General features: G+C 42.7%; 1 protein-coding gene across 1 annotated transcript in view; it reads left to right on the plus strand.

Annotated features, from left to right (window-relative positions):
* The first annotated feature begins 5,204 nt into the window (after positions 1-5,204).
* PRKCH (protein kinase C eta) overlaps positions 5,205-16,383 on the plus strand; it is a 219,740-nt gene continuing 208,561 nt past the window's right edge. The window contains exon 1 of the mRNA XM_057730683.1: positions 5,205-5,949. Within this exon, the coding sequence (XP_057586666.1) occupies positions 5,587-5,949 (363 nt within the window). The 5' untranslated portion in view covers positions 5,205-5,586. The remainder of the gene's footprint in view (positions 5,950-16,383) is intronic.

Below are 16,383 nucleotides of genomic sequence, written 5' to 3' on the forward strand. Positions count from 1 at the left end.
TGCTCCTGATCACCAGGCTATGTCTAGGCAAGTTGACCACTTTTTACGGGGGTATTACTTTTACGTTTGCTCCTCTGTTCTGATCTCAGTCCTGAAAGCCCCTTCTTTTGAGGATGGCTGAGGAGGGGTGAGAAGCTCAGCTGGTCTACGCATCTGCTCTTCAGGGCTTTGCCCTCAGCCTTCCTTCCCCTAGTTCCCTCTCTCATCATGAGCTGTTCATCAACTGACATACAGGCTGGTGTGTCAGGACCCTTCAGCTCCCTGAGGACCTCACTACTCAGATCTCATCCCAGACTCCTCCCCACCCTACCTCCCGACTTTGCCTGGGTTTCTTCCTCCAGGACATTGAAGGTCTTCCTTTTATCCTGGTTTCAGAGCCTCACAGGGACGTGTCTAGGTGTGGATCTTATTTGATTCATTCTGCCTAATACACTGTGTCCTTTTCAATGTGAGACTCGTGTCTTTGCATTCTGAGAAATGTTACTATATTTGTGAAATAACTTACCTTTTTCTGGTTTTTTGGGGAACATGTATAGGACATTGTGGCCTACCTTTGCCACGTTATCTGTACATTTGTACGTGCACCATTACACACACACCTTTGCATATTTAGAAATGGATAAGGATCAGTGCTGCTATAACCCCTGTCCTGTGTACCATTCTCTGCCGCCTGCTGATAATTTCTGTCTTCTTCCTCTTTGTACTCAATGTGGATAATAGTTTTCATTCCTACTATGCATTAAAACCACCTGAGACTGGGGTTAGGCCTGCATTTTTTGAAACAATGGGCCAAATCTTAGCCCTTTCATGTATTAACTATGTGACCCAATTCACTTAACCACTCAGGCCCTCACTTTTCCTATATGTAAAATGGCGATAAGAACACTTACTTCTATGGTTGTCATGAGACTCAAATGCTATGTTTGTCAAGTGCCTTGTTACAGTGCTGGTGGGTACTTAATAAATGGTAATATGGCAGCCAGGGTAACAGCTGAAATATACCATGTGCTCGGCAATGTATCACATGTTTTATTGAATTATTTTATCTTCAGAGCCCTTGTAGACAAGTACATTTACTACTCGTTTGTCAGTCAAACATTTTAAGAACTGATTTCATTTATCTGTGTTGCATTCCATCTTAATCCTTTGGTCTATATATTTTATGTACTTCATAGCATGTTTATATTTCTTACTTTAGATTTTTAAAATGTTATTTACTAACTTTTTTCTATGTTGTTTATCATATGTCATTCTAATAACTATGTGATATTCCACTGAGTTGTTATTCCATAATTTCACTATTGCTGGACCTCTTCGGGCCAAGAAGTGATTTCATACTTTGAAGATTTTGACATATGGTATCAAACTGCCCTCCAAAGGCTGTGTCATTTTATAGTAACATGGGGGTAGTTTTTGACTGGCTGCATTAGTCTCTAAATTCTCTACTTCTATTTTAAAGTGGAATGAGAGTTGTGTGAAATGTTCTTTAAGAAATTAGAAAAGTGGCAGTGATTTAGTCAATCAAGCAATCAATCAAAAAGCATTTAGATAATGTGCTAGGAATAGTATATAGAGAAGTCCAAAGTTATAATGTGACTAAGACAAGAAAAAGTAATAGTGATAAGGGAAGAAAAATAAAAAACCTCTAGTCTGTAAAAGAAACTATAACACATTTTAAAGCAGCCTATAGGGATATGCAATTTGCTACACTGTATCATGTACAAGTCACTAGTGAGTAGAGTGGGATGTGTAGAGAGAGGGAACTTCTTGCTCCTCTGCCTTCCTTAAAAGTCAGGATGAGCTCTAGATAACAGCTGTTACATAGATGAGGTTTGTATTGGCAGCTGGTCCTTCCCTACAGGTTTGTGCTATGTGCTGTCTACTACCTGTCGAGTGTCCCCCAGGAGCCACTTAATGACACATGATGTAGGCTGGAGACAGAGTCTTCCTCAGGATTGATTTAAGGATGCTAGCAGAGACAATCCTCGTTCTGCTGGGGCTGTTAAACTAGAAATCCAGGGCTGCTGGAGACCATCTCCTCTGGCTCTAGGCAGGTGATTTTAGACAGCAGGCTAAGAGCCACAAGCATAGATGTTTCTTAAATTAAGGCCCATTTTTCACCTGTGCCTTAGATGGCATTCCCTCCTGCAGTCTCAGAACAGTGCCAACTCTTTCCTTTCCTGCATTGCTCTCCTTACTAAAAAGCCTTCCATCTAGTGATTCCATCTTCCTCCTCAGCTCTCACTCTTCTCACCATTCCAGCCAAACATCTTGAAAGAGTGTCTAAACTCACTCTCTCCACTCCTTATTTTTTACCTCGAGGTACTCCAAAGAGGTTTCCACGTCTACCCTTCTACTGAATCGGCTGAAAGATTACTCAGGACCTGTCCATTGCCAACTCCACAGGCCTTCTTTAGTCTTGTTTACTTAATCCCTTAGCATCCTCTGACCTAGCTGCCCTTTCCTTCCTGCTCGAGAGCTTTTGGGTGGGTTTCCACAATAACTAGACACTATATCCTCCTGGTTTTCTTTTACTCCCGCCTGCTGCTTCTCAACCCCCTTGCCTGCCCCTCTTTCACCTACAGATGTTGGGGTTTCTGGAAGGCTGTATCCTAAGCCCCTTCTTTTCTGAAGCTACCTTCTCTTCATATCTTTTCCCGGAACAGAGATCTCATCCACTATTCTCTCTTTGATTGCAATCTCTATGCTAATGGCTCCTCCTCCATTTATGCCTTTACCTCAGACTCCAGCTCTGACTCTCACAACCACATAGCCCATTGCTCACTTCCAATTTCCACTTAAATGTATCAAAGGTATATCAAACCTGATGTGTTTGAATTGACCTCCACCCCCTCCACAAATCTGCTGTTCCTCCCCTAGTGTTTCCTAATCACTAATGGCTCCGTAATCCACACAGTTGCTCAAGCCGATTTCCTGCAAGTCCCTCCTTGATACTTTCCTCTTCCTCATTCCCTCCATTCCCTCCATCCCCGAGACCTTCAGTTCCACCTCCTCAACACTTCTCAATTCCACCTCCTCATCCTCACCACACCACCTGGGTCCCGGTCACCATCTTCTCCCCTCTGGACTTCAGCAACAGCCTCCTCACTCGTCTCCCCACATCTGTGCGTGCTCCTTCCAGTTCATTTTTCACACAACCCCAGAAAGATATTGTCAAACCCCAATCTCATCCTGTCTTGGCCCTGATTAACAGCCTTCCGGAGCCTTCCAGCTGTTCATAGTTAATGCCCAAAGACCTACCAGTCTGGTTAGTCTTGGACCCACCTTTTCAGGCTCATTTCAGCCACTCAGTTCTCCAGCCACATGGAATCCTCTCTGTTCCCCAAACAGGTCAAACTGTTCGTTTTCTCAGGAACCCTGCATAAAGAGATCCTTCTGCTGTGAATTTTTTAGGTGACCCTTCTCTGACCACCACTCCCTCCAGGTTACATTGTCCCATGGCACCTTGGCCTGTTCCTCCACTCCACCCTCTGTTCATTATTTTTCCTCCCTTGTGGAACTGTAAGCCCCAGGAAGGCAGGCACCATGGCTGTCCTGCTCACTGTTCTGTCACCACTGCCCACCTATGCCTGGCACTGACTGAAAGGGCAAAAATGGAGTATCTGGTGTCCCTTATCACCCAACCCCAGGGCAACTGTGTAGCTGTCCAGCATTTGGGACTGTCTTTGTGTAGTGCTAAAGACCAACAGCAGCAAATCCTTTACTGGTTCTTAAAGCTAGAGTCCCACTCTTTAGAGGAGAGGATGACAAAGTTGACGCAAATGGTGCCCTTGACCTTTTCCCCTGGAGAACCAGGGCCGTACAGGAGCTCCCTGGATGTTTGCGAGCTTGTGGCTTTACAAGCCGGGTCTAAAGCTAAAGTGTCATTAGGGTCATGTGCTGCATCCCTGCCCTGTGCTTCTAAGGAAATTTTGCTGTTTTTAAGATTAGGCCCTCCCCCACTGACCCATTGTTCTTCTTTGCTTTCATTCCATAGTGTGCCTAAGTGAAATGTTGAGAACCTAGGTTTGAGAGCCCCCACATAGGGCACTCGGGGGCTAGAAGACTGACCTGCTCCCAGGAGACTCAAAGTCGCCAGTGAGAATGTAATTAAATATCTTAAGAGTGGCCTAGGCTTTACGGGAGACAAATTAGTTGAGCTGGCCCTCAGGGAATAAGGAGCTCTCAGGGGACATACACTGCAGGAGCCCTCAGTGGAAAAAAAAACGGAAGGCTGCCCACCCCTCTCCCCCCACTCATAAACAGAGCAACAGCCCAGAGTGTTCCTAGAAAAGGCAATTTCTTCAGGGCACATGTGTCAGGGACTGTATGTGTGAACATCTTCTGCCCTCGTCATGTAGGGGATGGGTGGACCAGGAACCACTCCACGGAGGAAGAGATTTATTACGTCTCGGTCCCGTCTGTTTTCAGAACCGACCTTTCCTGCTCTTTGTGCAACAAGACACACCTCTCCGAGGAAGGAGGTGGACAGGATTTCCATCATTACTACTGCCCTATTAAAAAACACGCACGCACACACACAACAAGCGTGTAATTACTCTCCGCAGGAAAGGCGCACAAACAGGATGGGCCCGAGCTGAACTCGGGATGAGCCACCCTTGTAAAGATCAGGGAAAGGACCTGCCCTCCACGCACCCACCTCCGGCCAGGGCCTCTCCCAGATGGCCAGGGTGGGTCGCCAGCCCACCTCCCAGGGTGGAAGGGAGCGCGGCGCGGGCGACTCGCAGCCGTGCGGGTTCCCTGCTCCTCCTCCTTCCCGCCTTCCAGCCCTCCCTGGGTCTGTCTCCCACGCCTCAGGTGTTTGCCCGGGCTGGGCCACAAGCTCTTCCCTTTTGGGCCTGCGCCTGGGGTAGCCTGCAGCCCAGAGCGCCCGGCCAGACCCCGCTGCGGGGAGCGCGTGCAGGGCGGTGCGCACCGGCGGGCGCGGCGCTCCCCCGGCGGCACGCGCCCCGCCACTGCCCGAACCCAGGGCCAGGCGGCCGCCGCGCGCCACGCCCCCCGGGCTTCGGAAGGCACGCCGGCCCCGCGCAGGGCTGCTGTGAACTTGCAGGCTGGCGGCGCGAGGCTGCTGCTAGGGATGCGGCGGCAGCTGCTTCCTGGTTTGAAGCTCGCCGAGTGGGGGAGAGCGTGAGCCCGCGGAGGCGGGGGCAGGATCAGAAGCGGGAGGAGGCGGGGGCAGGAGACGCTTGAGGCTCGAGCTAACCGGACGGGTCGCTCCGGCTCTCCGGGGAGAGGCGCTTCCCGGCCCTGGGGAAGGGGCGAGTCCCGTGCGAGCCCGCGGGAGGCGCCGCGCGCTCGAGAGGGACGGTCGGTCGACCCCGGCCCGCTGAGGGCTCCGAGCCCGGCTCCCCTCCTTTCCACCTCGCGAGGGAGGGAGGGAGGGAAGGAGGGGAGGGAAGGTCCGGCGGAGGAGGCAGGATGGCCGGTCGAGGGGGGCTTGGGCTCTGCTTTTCCCGGGAGCTGCCTCCACTCCTGCGGCCGCCGCGAGGGCTGGCCTGAATCAGGGCGCCCCGCTCTCCCGCTGCGAGACCGCGCGGTCCCCGGGGCCGGGACAGCGGCGCCGGCATGTCGTCCGGCACCATGAAGTTCAATGGCTACTTGAGGGTCCGCATTGGCGAGGCCGTGGGGCTGCAGCCGACCCGCTGGTCCCTGCGCCACTCGCTCTTCAAGAAGGGCTATCAGCTGCTGGACCCCTACCTGACGGTGAGCGTGGACCAGGTACGCGTGGGCCAGACCAGCACCAAGCAGAAGACCAACAAACCCACGTACAATGAGGAGTTCTGCGCCAACGTCACCGACGGTGGCCACCTCGAGCTGGCCGTCTTCCACGAGACGCCCCTGGGCTACGACCACTTTGTGGCCAACTGTACCCTGCAATTCCAGGAGCTGCTGCGCACGGCCGGCGCCTCGGACACCTTCGAGGGCTGGGTGAGTACCTTGAACCCTCTCCATTGTGTCCACTCCGCACTTTCTCCCCCCTTCATTTTACAAAACGCGCCTGGGGCCCGCTTTCCCATCTTCCCAAGCTCCACGGCGCAGGGAATTCCCTCCGCTTTGGTTTTTGCCCAGGTGGCCGCTGTACCGGTGATGTGACCGCGATGGGTGTGCGAGGGCACAGGTGTGTCTCTAGGAAGCCATCCTGGAGACGGTCCCCTTTAGGGATGGCAGCTTGGGCTAACGGGAAGTCGGGGTAGGGGCATTCACCCCTCTCCGCCCAGACTTTGGGTAAGGCGCCCCAGCTCTCAGCTTGGGGGTAATACGCAGGAAAGGCAAAGAAGGTTGTGATAGCAAGGAAAGTGACTTGATTTGGGTAAAGTTCTTTAAGCGCTTCTTAGAAGAAAGCCATACATTCTCGCAGGTATTATTCATAGTGTTTATGGATATGTGTTGGTTCAGCAGCTCAGACGTGCACACGTGTTTCAGCACGCACATCCATTACATCCCAGAGGTACATAACCTACATTGGCAGGGATCGGGGTGCCTGGGCAGTTGGCAAAGTTTTGTTTAGCAGTTTTCCAAGGAGATGAGGTTTACATGTGTTTGCAAGTAACTTCAGTTCAGTTTCAGCCTGTGAGGTGTGAGTCCTGCAGGGCGTATTTCTGTTGTTATTGGTCTTGAGAGTTTAGAGCGCTCCTCAGCGGTTTGTGAACCGCCCCCCCACCCCTCCGTTCTTGCCTCACCTGCTGGTATTTCTGCGTATTGACAAGTAGTTACCGGCAGCTTCCTGTGCTTTTCACATAGTTCCCATGAGGCAGAATTTCTGCTGTGACTAAATTAAAATGTCTAGAGCACTCTACACAGTGCTAAAATGCTTTTGCTTCTTAATCTTCATACTGTCTTCGTAATGCAGGTGTTATCCTTCCCACTTTTATGTGATGAAATGATAATTATAATGGAGTGGTCTGGTTAGGCAAAATGGACTAAGCCCTTTGAAGACTCTTAGGAGTTTAATGACTTAAATTCTGGAGGATGTCAGTTTTGAGCCCAGAATGTGAATCAGTATTGAAAACCTGTTTGAAATTAACAAGTGGGGGGGGGGAGTCAGATTCCCCCACTCAAAATCAGAACTCATTTAAATATTATTTTACACTTTGAGGAATTGATAATTTTATTATATATTTTGTAAAATTACAGATAGCTGGTGGAGTAGTCTCTTAAAGAGGAGAAAAAGCCATAATGACTGTTTAACCATATCATCAAATTATATAGAGTTAATTTTCCTTCAGCTGAATTTACTTTGTGGAATTTAGAGGTGGACTAGAGAGGAATGGCCAAAATAGAGATTGACATTTTATCCTGTGAATTTCTGGATTGGAAATAGAGGTGAGTCTACGAATCTGAATGGAATTATTAAATTAGTGTCTGATTGGGAGTTAGGTTGGGCAAAACTCTAAAAGAACTAGGTTCTGAAATACCGTGGTGCAGACTGACCAATGGGCATTAGAAGCCTGTTTTCCCAAAGAGATCCTCGACTGGTTCATCTTACCCCTAGTCTGCACATTTGAATCACCTGGGGAGCTTTAAAAATTCCCATTTTTAGACTCAGACAGGAATCTATGGCTCTAGACCCCAGCATCAGTACTTTTCGGCTCTCCAGGTGATTCCAATGTGCAGTCAAGTTTAAGAACCTGTAACCTAATTGAAAGACCACGAGTAAGGACTGGAAGAAGCATAAGTGTAGGAAAATTCAGGTTACCTGACAAGGTGGGGGTATTTAGAGCTGCCTATTATCCCACTGGCTGAACAGATTTAAATGTGAATTAAATTTCTATATCTATAATTTTGTGAATTAATTATATTTAGTTGTGTGAATTAAATTTCTATATCTATAATTTTCTGAATTAATTATATTTAGTTGTTTAATGTGGTGTTCCGGAAAATATGAGTGTTTGGTAGGATAGGTCAGCATTTAAATGACCTTAAAACTAGTGCGTTATCAGACACTCATATTCAATTAGGAGGCAGAGTTTTTTTTAAAGTTCTGGGTATTTCGAAACTGTGATAGGGTAGATAAAATAGGCAGTGCGTTTCCTTTCTTTTAAAAAATTTCTGTTAAGAAAATAATTTTGTTAAGAAAATATTTGGAAATATGTGGAATGCTTGTTCTTTAAATGATCTTTTGTAGGTCTAAAGGTGGTTTTGAAATTTAGAATTACAGAAGTACTTATTTATCTTTAGCATATTCAATTGAAATGTGTAGTTTATTCAGAAAGTTACAAATGGAGTGATTTACTCCACAATAAATTTATTTGTTGCAATTGAAATTACAATTTGTTAAACTATAAAAAAAAAAACCCACAAAACCTGGCAGCTTAGTTTCTGGTAGATGGTGAGAAGAGACAAAAACAGAAAACACATTTATTATTAGAATAAAACAAAATTGTTATGCTTTTTTGCTTAACATGCTTTGAGCATTAAGAAGATAATCATTGACAGTGATTTGGTACCAATTTCGTCAATATTACCTTAAGCTTGATGAGAGAAAGGGTTAGGTCTGTTTTATGCAGTATATTCCTAGTATCGAGCACAGTGCCTGCCATGGATTAGTCAATCAACTATTTCTTTCCTAACTATGCATATTTCACTTAATTTACATTATATCCAAGGAGGTAGTGGGATATAATGTAACAACTAAAGAAATTCTTAAAGGGAAATTCACAGCATTAAACACTTAAATTAGAAAAGATCTCAAAGACCTGACTTTCCACCTGAAACTAGAAGAGAGGAGCAAACTGAATCCCAAGTAAGCAGAAAGAAGGAAATATAAAGATAGCAGAAGTCAGTGAAGTAGAAAATAGAAACAGTAGAGAAAAATCAGTGAAACAAAAAGCTGGTGCTTTGGAAAAAACAATCACCATAAGATGGATAAACCTCAAGCCAGAATGATCAAAAAAAAAAAACAAAAAAAAAGACTAAATTACCAATGTTAGGAACGAGAGAACATCAGTATAGAGCCTATGGAAATAATAATAATAAGAAGAAAGAATATTATGAATAACTTTACGTCAGTAAATTCCACAACTTAGATGAAATGAACAAATTCCTTGAAAGATACAAATGACCAAAACTCATTCAAATAACTTGAATAGCTTTATGTCTATTAAGGCAATTGTAGGTAAAAACTTCCCGCAATGCAAACTCAAGGTCCCAGATGGCTTTACTGGTGAGTTCTTTCATACATTTAAGGAAGAAATATTGCCAACTACATAAACTATTTCAGAAAACAGAAGAGAAGGAAACACATCCCGGCTCATTTCATAAAGCCAACATTACCTTTACACCACAACTTGATGAAAACATTACAAATAAATAAAACTACAGACCAATTCCCCTCACGAATAGCGATATAAAAAATCTTAGATTTTAGCAAATCAAACCCAGCAATATAGCAAATGATCAAATGTGGTTATAACTGGGACTGCAAGGCTGATTAAACATTTATAATCAATCAGTGCAGCTCTTCATATTAATAGAATATTAAAGGAAATTCACATGATCATTTCAATAGAGAAAAAGTATTTGACAAAATTCAATACCCGTTCATGATAAAAATTCTCAACAAATTAGTAACAGAAGGGAACTTTTTCAACCTGATGGAATACAACTGTGAAAAATCTACAGGTAACATGTTAGTGGTGAAAAACCTAGTGATATTCCCCTAAGATCAGGAGTGGCAAGGATACCTACTTCCACCACTTCTTTTCAACAGTGTATTAGAGGTCCAGTCGGTGCAATAGGCAATTAAAAAAATAAACTACATGCAAAGAAAGAAGTAAAACTGTCTGTAGAAAATTCTAAGACACCTGTGAAAGGACTGCTAGAACCAACAAGCTAGGTTTAGCTAGGTTGCAGGATCCAAACCAATACACCAAAATCAATTGTTTCTAAATATTATCAATGGACAACTGAAAACTGAAATAGAAAGATACCATTTAAAAGAGCATCAAAATATGAAATTCGATAAATCTGATGAAAATGCAAGACTTATTCACTAAAAATGATAAACCATTGCTGAAATAAGTTACAGATCTAAATAAACGGAGAGAGATACTGTGTTCAGAAATGGGAAGATTCAATATTGTTAAGACCGCAATTCTTCACAAGCTGTTCTATAGATTTAATGCAATCCTAGTCAAAATATCATCAAGCTTCATTGTAGTAATAGACTAATTGTAAAGTTTATAGGAACATGTGAAGGACCCAGACTCATCTAAGAATAATTCTGAAAAAGGATGAATTGGAGGACTTAAACTATCTGATTTCAAGACTTACTACAACACTACCATAAGCAAGATAATGTGGTATTGAAGTAAAGAGTGTCATATAGATCAGTGGAATAGAAGAGAGTCTAGAAATAGATTCATACATATATGATCAGTTGACTTTTTGACAAAGATGTCAAGGCAATTCAATGGGGAAATGACAATTTTTTCAACAAGTGGTGCTTGAACAATTGAATAGCTATGTGCAGAAACATGAGCATTGACCTTTATCTCACATCACACACAAAAATTAACTCAAAGTGGATCACAGACCTAAAAGTAGGATTTTAGCTGTAAAATTTTTATAAGAAAATATAGGAGAAAATCTTAGTGCTCTTGGGTTCAACAAATATTTTTTAGATAGGACACAAAAAAGCAAGTACTGTAAAAAAAAATCAAATCAGACTATTAAAATTAACTATTGCTTTTCAGAAGATACTTAAGAAAAAGAAAACACAAGCTATTGACTGGGAGAAATTATTTGCAACATGTAAATCAGACAGAGGACTTTTAACTGGAATATATAAAAATTCTTAAAAGCCAGTGAGAAAAACATTCAATTTAAAAATGGGATGAAGATTTGAATAGGAACCCTTCATGGTAAATAGCACATTTTAGTCAAGGAAAAGTAAATTAAAACCAAAACCCATGGGAAAGGCTAAAGTTAAAGATACTGACTGTACCAAGTGTTGGTGAGGAAGTGGAGCAACTGGAACTCTCATATACTATTGTGAGGGATATAAAACTATAGTCACATTGGAAAACACTTTGACAGTTTCTTAAGGTATTAGACATATACTTAACCATGGGACCTCGCTACTCTTCAGTATTTACCATGAGAAATGAAACCATTTATACAGAGACTTGTACGTGAATATTCATAGCTGTTTTATTTATAATAGCTCCCAAACTGAAAAATATCAGTCAACAGGTAAATATTTAAACAAATTGTGTATCTATACAATGGAATACTACCCAGTAATAAAAAGCAATGAACTATTTGATACATGTAACATTATGGGTGAATCTCAAAATATGTAATTTACATATTGAAAGAAGTCAGACAAAAAAGAGTACGTACTGTATGATTTCATTTATGCAAAATTATAGAAAATGTAAACTAGTTTGTAGTGACAGGAAACAGATCAGTGGTTGCCTGGGAATGGGGCAATGAAGGCGATGGAGGGATGGATTACAAAGGAGGCACAAGGAAACTTTTGAGGGAAATGACTAAATTCATTATTTTGATTGTAGTGATGTTTTCACACCACAATCAAAATATACTTACGTCTAAGCACATCAGATAGTTCACTATTAAGTATGTGCATGTTACTGTATTACAATTATACTCAATAAAGTTGTAGGGAAAAAACAGTGAGGATTTATTATCCTTATTTTACCAAAGAAGATGTTAAGTAAGTGCTTGAATTATATTTGAGTCAAGGCTGACTCTTGAAAACTACATTGCCTCTTCAGTGCAAAGAATATTCTCAGAGTAGGAGCATTAAAAAAAGACAAATTCATTAAATATAGTTTCTGACTTTTGGACCGTCTCATTTTCTAAATTATCACTGTCAGCTTTTTTTCTTTTTCTTCTAGAACTGGTTTATTTTGTATAATTTCTTGAACTTCTAAAACCCAAAAGTTGTCTAAATTAAAACCTTATTTCCTCCTTTCACATGTTTGCTGTTTATTTGCTGACTTTCCAAATGGGGACCAGCACCTAATACTTAGTGCAGAGCACAGGGACATGGGAGGAGGCAGGAGGAGCTGGAGGCTGCGTCATGGAAAGACCTTGGCATCCCCTCAGGAAGGAAGGACCTGCTTGGCAGGATCCCAGGCTGTTTTCCTGGTTCAACCCTCTTGAAGACATTCTGTTCCCTGCAGCACTGGAGGGCCGCTTTCTCTAGACTTCTCAGTGAGCTTACCTGTTTGGTAGTATTGTCAGGACAAGAAGCCAGGTTACCACTTGGCAAATGTTGATTATCTTTGCCGCTGATTCCTGGGTCCAGGTACATGAGTTTATAGCATCAGGTTGAATCTTCTAGAATCATTAGTGGTTCGTTCTCTGGTACTTTGTAGTACGGTTATTTATTTTCACAATAATCTTTTTTGAAGCCAATTGGTAAGGAGTGTTTAGGGGAGGTTTATCCCAGCGAAAGTGAATTGTATTGGATACATTGTGTCTTCAGTTTCATGATAAGAGTTTTGCTGCAGTGCAGTTTCTCATCATGGTTAAGTTGTGGCTCAGATGTTTCCCCCTCAGAGAGCATCTTCCAGACCACATTATTTTCTGTCAACCCTTCATTGCACTTATCCCTCTCAGAGATCATTTTGTTAATTTATTTCCTTATTTTACCTTCCTCATTTAGGGCCTAAACAGCTTGAGAGCAGGGACCCCACCTTTCTTATTCAATAAGTATGGCATCTTGAGCAGTGTCTGGTATATAGTAGGCACTATATCTCTGTCGAAAAGTGATTTTGGAGCAAGTAAAGATAAGCAATTTGGAAAGATCTTGCCTTAAAACATTTTATTAATCTTTCTAAAAATGAAATGAAAGTAATTGGGGAGTGACCAGTTATTACAATGATCACAGTGTTTCTTGTAAAAGATCAATTAATTACATACCAACTTGTGCTTGAAAGGCTGGACCAGATTTTTGTGTCCTTTGAATATGGTAATAGATTGAAAACTGTATTTGGAGAATTCTTTGCTTTTGCTTATTATAAAAGATTATGATTTCTAAACCTGTTAATGTGGTGTAAGTTTGTTCACTGGTAGTTTGTAAGCCTGACGTTAAATTAGGTTGTGCTTCAGCCTTGGAGAGCTAATGAGGTTGGTGGGCAGAGTGAACCATTTTCTCTTATGTAACTCTTCGTACAGTTTTGATATCTAGCAAGTGTTTGGAATAATGACTGTTTGTGATAGTAAAAGTGCAGTACTTTTTAATGAGATGGATAGCATTTATATAGAACCAGAGACGTGCCTTGGATTTTCTGTAGTCTTTCTTCTGTTTTGCAACACAATTGGCTGGATCTGGTACTCCATTTGTGTTGGCTGCTTGCTCCATTTTATGATAAAAATTAGGCTTAAAACTCAGTGCCTGATCACTTTCTTTCCACTCTCATCATTGCTACATCCAAAATGATTTCTCACTTGCCAAGCTGGTAGTCATTCCTTTACTTAAAACCCTTCAGTGGTTCCCCACTGCCCTTAGATAAAACACAACTCTTTAAAACGCTATAGAATGTTCTCCATGATCCGTACCCTGATTTCCTCTTCAGCCATATCGCTCACCTCTCCCCAACCCACACTCTGTGCTCTAGCCACAATGAGCAGCTTTCAGTTCCTCAAGGGCCACCATGCTAATTCCTACTTGTGTTTCAGGTCTCACCATAGACATCAGTTTACCCAGGAAACTTTCCCTGATGTGCCAAGTCTGGGTTTGGTTCCCCTCCTCCTCTTTTGTGTTCCCTCAGCATCCTAAGATCTCCATTGCCACCTCCCCTCTATTCTGAAAGGGCGGGTATGTGAATGAATTGGGCTTTCATGGAAGTGTATGATATTGGTCACGGGAGTTCAGGGTTTAAAAGTGTGAGTGGTTGACTGAGATTCATTCCTTCTACTCCTGGGGTAGCTAGTCTAACAGACTACTGTGTGTTTCTCTATGAAATGCCAGGCCCTAGGTGAGCTTTCATCCACCATTGAGCATGTCCTTTGTACCAGGCACTGTGTGCTCTACCCTGGAGAGGCAAGTGGGCAAGACAAACATGGCCCTTTTCTTCAGGGGCCTTGTAGTTCCAAGGCGGAAAGAGATTGGGGAGTTGGGGGCTGGGGGTGGGGTGGGTGGACAACAGCCAGGAAATGACAGAAGCAAGGACTAAGATGCTGTTGAGTACCTGCTTTGGGGAGCCCAGAAACATCTTCCTGGAGGAAAGACAGCTGATTTTTAAGGCTTCAGCATAGATAGCATGGCCACAGGCCTGCTTCAGTTAAAAGACTGTCAAAAAATCCCTCAAAAGAAGATAAGGAACGTCTGACCTAATAATGCTTTCCCAGAGAGACATCACAGATCCCTTTTGAAAGGGAAATGTTCCCGACCCAATAGAAATCTTTCCATCTTCCGAAAGTTTGGAAGGAACTAAGTTTCAATGTCTGTGAATAGATGACCCGAAAGAACATGTAACTTCCCAAGACAGAAAACAGTTAACTCCCCTTTGGAACCATCACTTACCCTGAGCTTTATACAGATCAGAAAAGAATCACTGATGTTGAAGCAGGAGGGTCATGTAGTTCAGAACAACAACAAAAAGCCTGACTGCTCTTAGTCCCGTGGAGGGGCTGCAGATGTATTCATTTGGCAGCGATGTTTGTAACATTCAGTCTGAAGGCATGTAGTTCCGTGGTGCTCTAGTTTGCAGCAGACCCCACCACTCCCTAATACTCAGTCCCCTTGACTCATTACCAGCTTGTTCCTGGGAGGTTTTTGAGTTTTTGAACCTACTGTAGCTCCAGCCTTTGTTTTCTGAATGTGGGAACCAAAGCTCCAGCCAAAGCATTGCTGTCGCCTTAGCTCATGTGATGCGTGACAGACAGATATACGCACTTAATATCTACATAAATATGAAGATGTACTTATTTAAATTTATTTAAATATTTATTAATTTATAAATACATTAAGTTAGATATTTGTTATTTAGATATTTACACATATATATGTGTGTGTCCTAAAATTTTACTGGAAGCTGGCTTATTAGTAAATATATGGGAAGTTAACTTTAACTGTTAATTAGTATAGTATTAACTACCCAATTAAAAAAACTCTCTGTATCTCATTGTACAACTTCCAGCAATATGTAAGTACTGTGCTATGAGAGTCAGGAGAGTCGGGTTCAAGGTGTGGCTTGGCCATCTGTCAGCTGTGACCTCTGGCAAGCCTCTGTGTATCCGGGTCTCGGCTCCCTGGTTTCTAACAGGAGGGGGTTGCACTAGAATCTCTCGAAGGACCCTTCGATTTCTAAAGCTTCTGCCTCCGTAAGTTAGGCACTTACATCATTTCTTTGCTTTGGGAGTAGTTGGTTTGGTTTTAAGCAGTCAAAATGACTTATGTCTTATCAATTTCGTAACTCCTAAGAATTAAATTGGTCCAAATCTAAATTGTTCAGGCTTGGAGAGGATTTAGCTCATGTCTGAATGACTGTCAGCATCAGCGGTGATGTTGGTGTTATTTCCTTGGCTTAGAATCAGCCTTAAGGAATTACAGTGGGTCCTCATGTCAATCCATGCAGTTATATTTCTTGACTTACACTAATGGGCTCCTTGTTCTATGGGATGGTAAGTTATGTCCCTGTTTTCTCGCCTCAGAGAGAGACTGAGAATCCCACCATTTGAGCTTTTGCTAGAAGCCATTCTCGCTAGCATGGTGATTAATGTTTGTTGTCACGAACTGTCTGTAGCCACGAGTCTATATATCCACTCTAGGTGATGACAAATACTGTACGTCACTTGTAGGACAGACATTTTAATTAGATGGAGGAACGAGCTCAAGGGTATTGGCTATTGTAGTGTTTAAGTGCTATACTGAAGAATTTTATGAGATGGGAAATTTTTGTTGAGAATCGTGGTACTGGCCAGAGAGATTTATCAAGATTATTATGTTAAAAAAAAAAAAAAAAAAAAAAACAACAAGATTATTATGTTAGTGTGTTTCTGTAGCACCAATAAATTAAAGCAGTGATTGTCAAAGCACATAGGATGTTTTAGTAGAAAGACTAAACCAACAGTGCTTTTCTTATGTGCTGCCTCCTGAAAAGTTCCTTTGATTTTTCTGTAAGTTTCACCCTTGTACAACTTTGACCTTACAGGGAGAGAAATGCTTAAGAGGTAACCAAAGGTGTTTAGTTTGTGCTGTGGTAAAAAAAAAAAATTAAGAGGTTTGCCAGAGGATAGAACCACGGCCAACATGAGCCCCTCGTAATTACCTTAATGAAATGTCATATGGGGCCAGTGTGAGCATGTTCAAGACCTAGTTAGTGCCTGTTCTCCAAGTGCTTAAACCAAAACCACAAAGCTGAATTTTTATTTGCAAGTCATATACCT

The sequence above is a fragment of the Hippopotamus amphibius genome, chromosome 4, assembly GCF_030028045.1.
Source record: "Hippopotamus amphibius kiboko isolate mHipAmp2 chromosome 4, mHipAmp2.hap2, whole genome shotgun sequence".
Taxonomy (NCBI): Eukaryota; Metazoa; Chordata; class Mammalia; order Artiodactyla; family Hippopotamidae; genus Hippopotamus; species Hippopotamus amphibius.